Source organism: Notechis scutatus, chromosome 2 (genome assembly GCF_049901735.1).
Source record: "Notechis scutatus isolate UNSWTSFEM ecotype Mainland chromosome 2, rNotScu1.2, whole genome shotgun sequence".
Lineage (NCBI taxonomy): Eukaryota > Metazoa > Chordata > Lepidosauria > Squamata > Elapidae > Notechis > Notechis scutatus.
Genome location: NC_142010.1, coordinates 18,728,764 through 18,742,941, shown reverse-complemented (window position 1 = coordinate 18,742,941; position 14,178 = coordinate 18,728,764). Strand labels below are relative to the sequence as shown.

General features: G+C 38.2%; 1 protein-coding gene across 5 annotated transcripts in view; it reads left to right on the top strand.

The window, feature by feature from the left end:
* Positions 1-396: 396 nt before the first annotated feature.
* The window catches only part of LOC148131866 (C-type lectin domain family 2 member D-like), a 35,568-nt gene continuing 21,786 nt past the window's right edge, over positions 397-14,178 (top strand). For 2 of the 5 annotated variants that reach the window (XR_015747428.1, XM_087954360.1), the window contains exons 1-3: positions 397-563; positions 9,557-9,583; positions 11,617-11,647. Coding sequence is in view for 4 of the 5 variants with exons in the window: in XM_087954360.1 (XP_087810486.1) it covers positions 522-563; positions 9,557-9,583; positions 11,617-11,647 (100 nt within the window). In the remaining variant the exon portion in view is untranslated. Of the gene's footprint in view, positions 564-9,165; positions 9,185-9,556; positions 9,584-10,957; positions 10,986-11,616; positions 11,648-14,178 lie in introns of those variants that run through there. The other 3 variants (XM_087954364.1, XM_087954363.1, XM_087954361.1) reach the window with 3 other exon arrangements.

Below are 14,178 nucleotides of genomic sequence, written 5' to 3'. Positions count from 1 at the left end.
CCAGATAGTAATAGTTCAAAAAAAGGGTGCCCAGGATGAGATGGATCTTTGAGAATTCTGTAAGACAGTATTTAACAGTATAACAGAGTTGGAAGGGACCTCGGAGGTCTTCTAGTCGAACCCCCTGCTCAGGCAGGGAATCCCTATACCATTTCAGACAAGTGGTTGTTCAATCTCTTCTTAAAAACTTCCAGTATGGAGCATTCACAACTTCTGGAGGCAAAATCTTTCCACCGATAAATTGTTCTCACCGTCAGGAAATTTCTCCTCTTATTTCTAGGTTTTACTTGTCTCCTTTAGAGCTGCTCCAAGCTACCCTGGGGAGGACGTTCTGGCACCTGAAATCCCAAATTCTGACAAAATTGGGAAGCGCAACTCGAGGAGGAATCGCTTCTGCTGCAAAAGCGAAAGGAAAAAGCAACGGTCTCTTCGCGTTGATTGGACGTTAAAGAGGGAAGTTGTTTCGGGAACGGCCGCAGACCCGGAGACGCCGGGAGATAATTTAGGCTCAACGCTGCAAAATGCGGGAAGAGGAAAAAACCCCTCGGGCGCTGCACGCTCAGGTGGGGAAGGGGGCTCGGCTCTGGGTCTGACGGGCTGGGTGGGGGAGTCCTTGGAAAGCCGGAGGCACTGCTGCTTGGCGCGGGGGATTCCCCCGCTTTGTTAACGCAGAGCCCCGTTATGCGGCCGCGCCTTTTTATCGCCAAGTCGGAACAAGGGAAAGGCGAAAAAGTTGTACAAAGCTCCCTCAAGCGAGCAATTCTTTTCCTGGCAGGCGCGTTAACCACGGCGCTATCGGTTCCAGGAATATAAAAAATTATGTGTGGGGGCGGGAGGGGGCGGGGCTGGACGCAGTTGGTCAGAAAGGACAGGCAGGTTACCTTTTTGGGACGAAGAGCTGCAAAGTTTTGAGGCCTAACAAAGATTGGAAGGGCGGGCTGGATAGTAGGTTCAGCCTCAGTACGTATTTTGCGGGCGGAGTCAGCGGGGCTGCCCAGCCTCCTTTGAGGCGTTATGCAAAAACCTGCCCTTCCTTTAGCGTGAGGGTTAATTAATCTCCGGGATATTTTTTTTCCCCAGCAATAACTTCGAGGTGGAGAAATTGAAGAGTTCATGTAGGGGTTCTCTGGGTTTGGGGATTTATTTTACAAGCAGGGGGTGCGCTACTAAGTTGCGCTTGCTAAGGATATGTGTAATGCAATGATTAGTAGGACTAATTTTGTATATTTTTCTCTTGTTACGATGAGGTTCGTGCTGTATGAAGCACTCAGAAAAGGCTTTTTGCGATTTGGACCATGAAGGAAAAATCGTTTTCCTTAAAACACTTTAGTAATAATGTTATTGAGCATGGCAGTTAAAAAGACAAGGACTAATACAAAGTAAAAAAAAAAAAACAACAGTAAAAAGAGGAATTGGAATGTGCAACGAAGAAAGGAAATGTTTAAAGAAATGACTTCAACTTTATAATATATAGTTTTAATAACACTTTCACAACTGTTTAAGTGGAAAATCTTCCCATAACTCACCTCATTTCTGTAAGCAAATCCTTACAGCATTGTGTTTCAGTCCTGGTCAGCAAAAAGATTAATTACTATGAATAACATCTATTTTAACCTTACTCAAGGTTTTGTAATCCCAATTTAGAAGTTAAACCATTTAATATATTGCCCATTTAAATGTTCTATTTTAGTCTTCAATGGGAAATCTAGTTGTTAAATATAGTGTTGGTTACTAGTTGTTCTCGTCCCAGATTTGTTACTGCATTGTATAAGGTTGCATGTGTGGGTTCAGCTGTACATTCGTTAAGGGTCCAGTTAATATGAGGTAGATTGAAGTCACCAAGAAAGAGAAAAGCGTGTGGGCAGGATGCTGCCCATGTTAGTAGTGTATTTACCTTGTTTGCATGGTAGATGTCAATCAGGGGCTCTGCTGTAACATAGCAAGAACTGAAATGTGATATTTAAGGACAGTTCACGGACAGGAATTGCAAGCATTGGGTAACTTGGATGTTTTTTAGATGTAGGGACTTTTTATAGAAGATAGCAACATCACCTCCTCTACGGATTTCACGATCTGATCGGTAAACATGATAGTCTCTTACTGTGGTAATGGAGTCAGGGAGAGATGCACTGAGCCATGTTTCACAGACAAATATAATGTCGAATTTAGCCGTATTTAGTAAGAGGAGAAATTCAGGTATTTTATTTACAAGGCTTCTTGCACTGAGTAGCTTGCATTTAAGGCCAGTTGTAGCTGGAATAGAGGTAGTTAGGGGCGTACATGCCTAGTTTTGCGTGATGTTGGATTGGATGGGGTGGGGTTGGATGCGGAGTTGTGGGTTGCGTGGCTTTCTTTTGATGCAATCAGCTCTGTAGTCAATGTACAGGTCCTTTTCTCCATTGTCTAGATGGTTTTTGAGTTCTGCGTGGAGTTCACGGGAGCGGATTCTTTCAAGTATGGATAAGTCTGGTCTTGAGCAAAGTTTTTTGTGGTTGGGATTGGTTTTTGCAATGGCATTTATTGTATGAATGAATATGCATTTGCTGGACTCATTTTTGCATACAACTCTACAAAATCTTGGGACCACAGAGCCGTCATTGTATTTGTACCCATGGCCATCTCTGGTTATTTCAATGATACCTTCAGGAGAGATGTTTGTTGTATTTGAGTTGCTTATGATATCACCAACTTTGGTGATGTCATCTGATTCCTTGGTGTCTTCGAGATCAAATAAGATGGCATTTGGACATTTCTGTTCACGTTCCATGGTGTCTCTGATGAGTAAAGAGATATTATTTGTGGAATTATTTGAAGGGATAGTAATTGTTTGTGGCTGTGGTTTGTTGGTAACTTTTGGTTGTAGCTGTGATTGGATTCCCCCGCTTTGCTGACGCTGCGCCCCGTTATGCGGCCACGCCTTTTTATCGCCAAAGTCGGAACAAGGGAAAGGCGAAAAAGTTATACAAAGCTCCCTCAAGCGAACAATTCTTTTCCTGGCAAGCGTGTTAACCACCGCGCTATCTGTTCCAGGAATATAAAAAAAAATGTGTGGGGGCAGTGGCGGGGGGGCGGCTGGACGCAGTTTGTCAGAAATGACAGGTAGGTTACCTTTTTATTTTTAGATCGAAGAGCTGCAAGGTTTTGAGGTCTAACAAAGATTGGAAGGGCGGCCTGGATAGTAGGTTCAGCCTCAGTACGTCTTTTGCGGGCGGACTCACAGGGGTGCTGCACGGCGCTGTTCTCTGGGTTTGGGGCTTTATTTTACAAGCAGGGTGCGCTACTAAGTTGCACTTGCTAAGGATATGTGTAATGCAATGATTAGTAGGACTAATTTTGTATATTTTTCTCTTGTTACAATGAGGTTCGTGCTGTATGAAGCACACAGAAAAGGCTTTTGGGATTTGGACCATGAAGGGAAAATCGTTTTCCTTAAACCACTTTTGTAATAATGTTATTGAGCATGGCAGTTAAAAGATAAGGACTAATACAAAGTAAATAAAACAGTAAAAGAGGAATTGGAATGTGCAACAAAGAAATGAAATTTTTAAAGAAATGACTTCAACTTTATAATGTATAGTTTTAATAACACTGTCACAACTGTTTCAGTGGAAAATCGTCCCATAACTCACCTCATTTCTGTAAGCAAATCCTTACAGCTTCGTTGTTCAGTCCTGGTCAGCAAAAGGATTAATTACTATGAATAACATCTATTTTAACCTTACTCAAGGCTTTGTAATCCCAATGTAGAAATTAAACCATTTAATATATTATATCCCATTTAAATATATCCCATTTAAATATTCTATTTTAGTCTTCAATGGGAAATCTAGTTGTTAAATCTAGTGTTGTTGTTTACTAGTTGTTCTCGTCCCAGATTTGTTACTGCATTGTATAAGGTTGCATGTGTGGGTTCAGCTGTACATTCGTTAAGGGTCCAGTTAATATGAGGTAGATTGAAGTCACCAAGAAAGAGAAAAGCATGTGGGGAGTATGCTGCCCATATTAGTAGTGTATTTAGCTTGTTTGCATGTTCGATGTCATAATCAGGGGCTCTACTGTAACATAGTAAGAACTGAAATGTGATATTTAAGAACAGTTCACAGACAGGAATAGCAAGCTCTGGGTAACTTGGATGTTTTTTAGATGTAGGGACTTCTTATAGAAGATTGCAACATCACCTCCTCTACGGATTTCCCTCAACTGAGCAATTCTTTTCCTGGCAGGCGTGTTAACCACCGCGCTATCTGTTCCAGGAATATAAAAAAAAAATGTGTGGTGGCGGGGGGGGGGGGGGGGCTGGACGCAGTTTGTCAGAAAGGACAGGTAGGTTACCTTTTTATTTTTAGGTCGAAGAGCTGCAAGGTTTTGAGGTCTAACAAAGATTGGAAGGGCAGCCTGGATAGTAGGTTCAGCCTCAGTACGTATTTTGCGGGCGGACTCACAGCGGGGCTGCACGGGGCTGTTCTCTGGGTTTGGGGGCTTTATTTTACAAGCAGGGGGTGCGCTACTAAGTTGCATTTGCTAAGGATATGTGTAATGCAATGATTAGTAGGACTAATTTTGTATATTTTTCTCTTGTTACAATGAGGTTCGTGCTGTATGAAGCACACAGAAAAGGCTTTTTGGGATTTGGACCATGAAGGGAAAATCGTTTTCCTTAAACCACTTTTGTAATAATGTTATTGAGCATGGCAGTTAAAAAGATAAGGACTAATACAAAGTAAAATAAAACAGTAAAAAGAGGAATTGGAATGTGCAACAAAGAAATGAAATTTTTAAAGAAATGACTTCAACTTTATAATGTATAGTTTTAATAACACTGTCACAACTGTTTCAGTGGAAAATCTTCCCATAACTCACCTCATTTCTGTAAGCAAATCCTTACAGCTTCGTTGTTTAGTCCTGGTCAGCAAAAGGATTAATTACTATGAATAACATCTATTTTAACTGTTGAGGTAATTCCCCGTTAGGAGAATGAGCGCATACAGGGAGACGTATTTGAGAGAAGTGTTTGAATAATACACACATAGTACACAGATACACTGTACAGTAAATGTAGGTTTTTACTTCCAGAAACGTTAAGCAAAGTCCAAAATAAGCAGTTCAAAGTCATTCACAGGTTAAATCAGTCAGTTTTCAATCCAGGGATAATCCAAATATCAAATTCCACTTACACTCTTTTCTGAGACTCAGACTAAGACAAACCAGGTTTCTGAATCCATCTTATGGCCGTTTGAGAAACCACACCTGTTTACAGTTTTGCATTTCTAACCCAAATACCTGTTAGGTGACTTATATTCCTAACATTAACCTTACTGAAGGCTTTGTAATCCCAATTTAGAAGTTAAACCATTTAATATATTGCCCATTTAAATGTTCCATTTTAGTCTTCAATGGGTTGTATAATAGATCCTGATATATATATATATATTTGTTTTCTTAAGTTTTCGCAGGTACTTACATGTATGGCCTTCAGCTTTGTTCGGGTATTTTCCCACGTCATAGTAGTGGTGCTTTTAAAGTTGTAGCAACGTTTCAGCAGATCTGCCATCATCAGGCTTTTGTATTGTGTTCGTCTGTGAGTTAGACTTTTACAGTGGTTTCAGATTTAAATTTGGGGCAGCCTATTGCTGTGCCAGAATGGTTTTTTCTTCATCCTGATTGGTTGAGAGTCTTGGTCTGTGTTTATTGGTCTTGGAGTTTGCTGTGTTCTGCTTCTAATATCTTCTGTCTGTTTTTTTTTTTTTTTTTTGGCTCTTTTTGTATCTTGATTGGCTGGCAACATTGTGTTACTTTATTGGAGGCCTTTAGTGCAGCTTGGCTTCGGGTAAATGGACGGCTATCATTAGTTAGGAAGCTGGGTTTCATCTGGGTGCCTGGTTGGGGTGTGTTTGAGCTGGAGGTATCAGGGGGATCTGTTTGTGCCCAGGTGTTTGCCTGGCTTGTGGTGTGGAGATTTTTTGTTTGTGAGTGCAGGCTTCCAAATGATTGACAGCCTGGTGGAATCATCTCTTCTGTTCATGCTTTCTGGTCTTTTTTCAATCTCTATGGCTTCTCTGATGATTCTGTGGCTGGAATTTTCTATAGTGGCTAGGGTTTTGGTGCCATTGAAGTTGATTCTATGACCTGTGGCTTCCATGTGTTGGACTAGTGAGGAAGTGTGTTCCAGCTTTTTGACTGCATTTTTGTGTTCATCCAGGCGGGTGCTTATTCTTCTATTGGTCTGTCCAATGTATGTGGCCGGGCATGATGCACAGGGGACTTCGTATACGCCTTGGTTTTCCAGGTCAATTTTGTCTTTGGGGTTTTGCTAAGGATGGCTGCTATTTTTCTGTCTGTTTTGAAGGCAGTCCTGATGTGATGTCTGTGTAGTACCTTACTAATTTTGTCTGTAGTACCTCTTATGTAGGGCAGGACAGCTGTTCCATGGGTCTGTTCATCTTCTGGGTCTCTATTATGTCTCGGTGTGTTTTTGTGGATCAAGTTGGTGATTTTGCTTTTGTGGAAGCCATTGGCTGTCAATATTTTAGTCAGGGTGCATAGTTCAGTCTTAATGTGTGTCTTGTCTGCCAGGCGTTTGGTTCTAGTAATTAGTGTTTTAGCCACGGAGTTTATCTGTGCTGGGTGGTGGTGGGATTGGGCGTTGAGGTAGCGGTTGGTGTGTGTTTTCTTCTGGTATATGGTGTGTCCTAGTGTGCCATCTGTTTTTTTGTAGATTAGTACATCTAGGAATGGTAGTTGTTTGTTTGTTTCTGTTTCCATGGTGAACTTGATTTTGGGGTGTGCGCTGTTTAGGTGTGTTAGGAAATTGTTTAGGTTTTCTTGTCCATGGGGCCAAATCACGAATGTGTCATCGATGTATGTTAACCATAGTTTGGGTTTGAGGATGGCATTGGCCAGGGCTCTGGATTCGAATTCTTCCATGAACAGGTTTGCAATGACAGGTGACAGTGGTGATCCCATGGGGGCTCCTTCTATTTGTTCCAATTCCTACGCAGCTGCAGAGACAACAATACTACACCAACCTGCTTCAAATTAACATTTCATCAAAGCACAGCAGCCACTAAACGTATCCTGAAAAGAACTGAAATGGCTCTACTAAGGAACGAGCTCCACAGTAAGAGATTCCAATTAGATCAGTTAAACAAAGATTTGCTAGCACTACACCTGGAATTGAGCAGCAAAATCCACCCTCTACTTTGGGACAAGATAAAACAACTCACAACTTGGAGAGCTGAATCTTCAAGCACTTACAAACAGGAAAAGCTCTTGAAAAAATTAAAGAAATTAGAACATGACAAGAAAACCCCCAACAACTCACAACAACACCTGAAACAATTAGTGTACAATGTTTCCAACAGAGAACTCACCAAAACAGAAACAGAAGTCCTAACCAAAGGATTCAACTATGCTATAGCACCCCAAAAAATCCCCACAGAATCCATCATATGTGCAGTAGAATCCAGCCTAACTAAATTAAATACAGATGAAACTGATAAAATAAGACACCAAGTTACCAACATCCTATGCATAAGCAAACCACCCAAAAGCAACTTGCAGCAAAATGAAATTAAAGCGCTACAAACCCTGAAAAGAGACAGCAGCATAATCATCCTCCCAACAGATAAAGGGAATGCCACTGTAGTAATGGACAGAAAAGACTATGAAACAAAATTGACAGACCTACTCCAAGACTCCACATACAAACCCATAAACACAGACCCAACCACATATCTGGAAAAATTAACGAAGAAGAAAATTATAACCAGCCACATAAGCAAAGAGATCCAACACACGATCATACCCAGAGAGAAATCTTCCAGATGCCCCAAACTATACGGCCTCCCAAAAATACACAAAGAAGGCATACCTCTCAGACCCATAGTCAGCTCCAGAGGAGCACCACTACAAAACCTAGCTAAACACCTAGCAAAAGAGCTACAGCCCCATGCTGAAACAGCAGCTTCTCATGTACAAAACTCATACCACTTCTTGGAAATGATCAAAGATCTACATGTGGAGCAAGAAGATCTGCTTGTAAGTTTTGACGTGGTTTCACTATTCACTCAAGTCCCGATAAAAGAGACCCTTGAAATCATCAAAAATAAATACCAACCAGCTAAACACCTCATGGAACTAACAGAACACTGCTTAACCAACACATATTTCATATACAAAGGACAAAGATACAAACAAATAGAAGGAGCCCCCATGGGATCACCACTGTCACCTGCCATTGCAAACCTGTTCATGGAGGAATTCGAATCCAGAGCCCTGGCCAATGCCATCCTCAAACCCAAACTATGGTTAAGATACATCGATGACACATTCGTGATTTGGCCCCATGGACAAGAAAACCTAAACAATTTCCTAACACACCTAAACAGCGCACACCCCAAAATCAAGTTCACCATGGAAACAGAAACAAACAAACAACTACCATTCCTAGATGTACTAATCTACAAAAAAACAGATGGCACACAGACGAACACAATATAAAAGCCTGATGATGGCAGATGAGATTCTGCTGAAACGTTGCTACAACTTTAAAAGCACCACTACTATGACGTGGGAAAATACCCGAACAAAGCTGAAGGCCATATATATATGTGTGTGTGTGTGTGTGTGTGTGTGTGTGTTCAAAGTTATAACTGCACCCAATAAAGTGACTTATAACCATTTTTCACACATGACCATTGCAGCATCCTCATGGTCACATGATCAAAAATATTTAACAAATTTCTCATTTTAGCAACATAAATTCTGGGCTCAGTTGTGGTTGTATGTTGTGTACTACCTGCATTTGACATGAATAATTGGTTTTTCTTTTCCAACAAACAGTCTTTGTTATGGGTCACAGGCACTAGAGAGATCAGGGTGGCACTGTTAATCTCAAATTTCAGGCTCCATTATTAGCATTTTATGAGGTTATATTAGCACTTTTAAGGTGGCAGGTTTTTTTCTTTAAGGAAGCATGTTTTTCCCTTCTTAGCCAAGGACATTTCTTTGTCATGTGACAACTTGCTTTTTTGGCAACTGCACAATAGATAGCAGATTCTGAAAGTCCTTGAATACACTTGCAAGTTTTAAGAAAGATAGAAACGCAGCTGGCAAAGAGCAAGATAACCCATAAATTTGCCACTAGCGGAATATTTTCTATGTTGCTAAGTGAGAAATTTATTAAGTGAGTTTTGCCCCATTTTATGACTTTTCTTACCGCATTTGTTAAGTGAATTGTTGCAGTTGTTAAGTTAGTAACACAGTTGTTAAGTGAATCTGGTTTCCCCATTGGTTTTGCTTGTCAGAAGGCTGCAAACAGTGATCCCATGACGCTGGGACACTGCAACCTTCATAAATATGACCCAGTTGTCAAGCATCCGAATGTAAATCGTGACCATGGGGATGCTGCAACAGTCATAAAAGTGCAAAACGATGATAAGTCACTTTTTTCAGTGCCGTTGTAATTTAGAATGGTTACTAAACAAACGGTTGTAAGTTGAGCACTACCTATAAATGCTTTTTGCTTTGCCTGAATTTATTTGTTTTGTATTTCCAGATGGGCAAAGAAGTCTCCTTTGCAAAGGTAAAATTCTATCTTTCCAATTGAAGTTTTTATCTGCTTCACGCCAAACTCTGGATGCCTGAGTTTCTATGCAACAGCCCAACTCTATTCTATTCTATTTTAAGAAGAAGATTAAGATAAAAATAGATCTGTTTATTCAGCACTTTGGGTGGGATGGGGGTGTTGGTTTCTATCATGCTAACTACTGGATTGATTTTGCTGCTTTAAATGTAAGTTCCTTCCTGCATCCTGTTTAGAATTCTCCCAAACACCTTCCATGCATGCTTTACAAACTAATCTCTCTGTATTTTTAATTAGCACTCCTGTCCCCTTTCTGTTGAATAGAGAACAGGGTACCTGAGGGATCGCCTTTTTCCCCAAACTTTCTACGTATCCAGTTAGATCAAATAGGACAGGCATGTTGCAGATCCATCAGCCAAAGAATGTCAGCTAAAGGGGACTAGGAAGACAAGGTGTGTTTTTTTCTACAGCAGCCCTTGCTTTGTGGAATCCTCTCTTTGGAGATTAGAGTGGTCCTAACTCTATTAGCCTTCCATAAAACTTTTAAAACCTGGTTATGCTCCTGAGTCTAGGGCCCACTACATGCACCAAGACCACCCACTCCTGGCTATATGGTTAACAGGCCAGGTGTCTTGCTTATTATGTACTCAAATTAGACGTTTTTAATCTTTTTTATTATTTTAATGGTTTTTTTTTACTGTTTTTGTTTTAAACTATTTTTAAGTTTTAATTGTAATATCTTTTTGAATGTGAGCCATCCAGAGTCAGCTGAGATGGGCAGCTGTAGAAATCAAATAAACAAAAAAAACAACAACAAATAAATATGGGGTTCTTTGAACAATCACAGGTGCAATCCTCACACACATTAAAAATGGAATATGTATTTTATAATTACATTGTGTGCTTATGTTTTTATTCTTATTCAAGTCACATGTTTTCAGTATTCCTACATCATTTGTTTTCAGCATTTGTGGTGTGGTGGGGGGGTGGACATAATATTTTAAACTTTAAGCATTCTTAGTTTCCATGTTTTATCATATCAGTTTCATAAACATCTCCAAAATCTTCCTTCGATCATTCCATTTCTTCTAATCCATTCAGAATTGTTTCATACTTTTATATTTATTTTCATTTGCTGTTTTAAGCACTGCTTAATTTCCTTTATCCATTTCTAAAACTATTTTATCCACTTTAAAACTATTTCTACCACAATCCTGCATTTCTCTGATTAACTGTTCATTGTTTTCTTTTATCATATTTCTGCAACTGTCTTTTCTTCCTATATATATTAATATAGGAATATTCTTCCTATATTAATATCTCTGTCACCTTCATTTCTTGCATCATTCTTAAATAAATATTTCTTATCTATAGCCTTGTCAGACTTTCTAAAAAAATGTGATAAGTATGGATATATGTTTATATGATTATCTGGAGCTCTTAGGAATTAGATTGTATATGCATTTGATATATAAATACCCTTCATTATAACTCCAATGTTTTTCTCAATTTTACTGAGTATTTCAAATAAGATATATAATTGTTATGGTCATTAATTACAACTACCTCACTTAAAAAGTCATTCTGTTCATCTATTTATAATTTTTACATGTACATTATGCAGTATTTCAGGTTCAGATAATTTTAAATCTAGCTAAAGCATCTGAGATACTTAACATGGGAAAGATGCTTGCAGTTGGACTAAACAAATGCTGGGATTGTTAAGTCAAAATATATTTCATACAAGTGTGAGTTTTTCTTGTCTAAAGCTGCCTTCCTCAATCCAGTACCCAAGAGATGAATTGGATATCAGCTCTCATAACCTCTGGCCATTCCAAGTCAATAAGATTGAAGTGAAGGGCAGCACACCAAGTTAAGGAGTTTAAGGAAGTACTTTATCTACAGTAATATATCAATATATATATATATATATCAATTAATATATATCAATGAAAAATTACTGTGTAGGAATGAGTAATATCTAATTCTTTTCTTTCCATGCCCTCTGAACCCTGATAATTTTTGTAACTCAGAAAGCTTGGAAGATGCCAACAATAATTACAGGTGAGACATTCAGATCTTTCTTACACTTACTTGAGAGCTACAGGAAGCAGGAGAAAAGCCCCAGGGTACTGATGAAATCAGAGGAGAAAACTCTTATATTCCAAGTGTTCCTCTTGGCTTCTAGGTGCTCACTAAGAAAGGATTGTTTGAAATGACCATCAGAGCATTAGTATTTCCTATAAATACTCTCTGATGCTAAGGAGTCCTGTACTCCCCCTCCCCACCTGAAAAGAAATTTCTTCCAAATGCAAAACACAAGCAGAGGAGAGGAGTTTCAGTTTTACTTTCACAGCAGCAAGCAGCTTTACTACAGAACAATTGAGCTAAGCCACGCCCAGGCTGCTTGCTGTCTCCTTGCTCACACAGCAAATACTGTTTCAGTTTCCAAACAGCTCTCAACTCTCTCCCCACCTGAAAAGAAATCTGTTCCAACTGCAGTTGAACTATGCTACACCCAAGCTTCTTGCTGTCTTATTGCTCACACAGCAAATACTGTTTCAGTTTCCAAACAGCCCTCTAGTTTCACATGCTGACAGGATGCTAGCCAGATGAATATAGATGGATGCTGGTAGGCAGAGAGAGCATTTTTCCCATATTTTCCTCCCAAAAAACTTGCCCAATCACATAGTTTCATAGCAAAGCACCAGTACCTGGCTAGTTGATTATACGGCTAAAAACATTGGTTTCTGTACTAAGTGGAGGAACCAGAAAAAGTAAGGCAGGCATGAATTGAAAAGGCAAACTTGGATGGGGAAAGGTTTTGATCTGAATATCTGCAGATAACTGGATTCAAGATAGAATTGGGAAAATCTAGTAAAATAATTGGTTACCTGTAGGATAGTTTTCTTCATTCATTCTTGCTTTTTATGGTATGAACCAAATACTCTAAATTTGATGAACCAGGAAGAGCATCTGAAAGGACTTTTCCAGATGATCTTCTAAGCTTTAAGATGCTTATTTTTTTTTTTTTAAAACAAGTTTTATTAATTTTTTTAAAACACACAAATTATCATTATTCATTACATGTTTAAACCTTTTTCCATTGTAAATTTAACAAGTCAGATAAATTATGATTCTGTTTTAAACCATTTCCATATAATATACCAAAACCTCTTATTCAATTTCTTTACTTTCTTTACTCTTATTCAATATCATTATTATTATTTCATCTGATTCTTTCTGACTTAGTTACCATTATTCTCATTCTATATTTCTACAAGTTTTTACCAATTCTCCCCAATAAAGACATATACACACAACACACAAAACATAAAAAAAAATCTTTTGGAAAGTAACTTGGACCCAGGTGTCTCTCTCTTCATGGACTTCAATTATATTCATGCTCATCTTACATATCATTACTTATTTTATTTACCATTCTAAGCCTTCTATATTAACTTTCCACATATTTCACACTTTTAATTCTACCTTAATTAATCATCTTAGTTTAAATCATTATATTTGTATCTTTTGTCCATTTTTTATCATCCCTTTGTCTCATCGCTTATGAAAAAAAAGAAAATCAGTTTCTCCTGAAATCATTAATCAGAGTATGATGCCTTTCTATCTCCCCTAAGTTAATCAAATTAATCTTTAAAATAATATCTAATACCCAATCAGATTTTGCTTGGTACATTCTATCTAACTAATACATCCAACACAATTATGCATAATTAGACAATAAATCCAAATATTAAAAAGAAATACTATAATAAAAATTTTATAATAACATCAATACCATAATTTTATTAAACTCTTTAATTAAAACAATATTCTAAACCTCTCCTATTATTAAGTTTTAAAGCCAATCATTTTTAAACATTTTAACATTTTAATCTCTTATCAACTCTTAAACCATTGCAATACTACCATCTCATCTTATGTACTCTTGCAAAATCTTTTTTAAAAAAAAAAAATTATACTTTATCCATTATCCATAAAAATTCCTTTTTTCCATTTAATTTCAAAACATTGTAGCTTTTCTCCACCTTTTCCTTTCTTTCTTCTCCCAACAAACCTTTCTACCCCCTTCTTCTAGCCTCTGCCTTACTGGCTTCCCTTCTCTGTCGTATTTCTTTTCCCCTTTGTTTACAATCCTCATATTGGTTTTGTACTTTATTTTTCCCTTTCTTAAATGTTTTTTAGATCTTAAGTCCTTAAGTCCTTTAGTTTTCTTCTTTTCTTCTTTCTTTTCTTTCTCTCTTCCTTTTTTCTGGATCAAATTCTGAGATTCATTAAAGATGGCTCCTTCCTTTCTTTCTTGTTCCTCTGCTGTCTTCATCTGTTGTAATTTTTGTTGATAATTAGTAAGCGCCATTTCTAAGAAAAGGAAAGCTTCTTCCACACCATCTTTACCATTTTTTTTTGCTTGTTCATATTCTTTTCTTAGTTCCTCAACAGAAAGAGCCATTATAAATCTTTTCTTTTCTTTTCTCCTTCTTTCTTCTTACAACAACCAGAATATTCAAAAGAAAATAAAAAGATAAAACAGTCCCAAAGTTATCAATCAGTCCAAACCAAGGCAGAGTTCT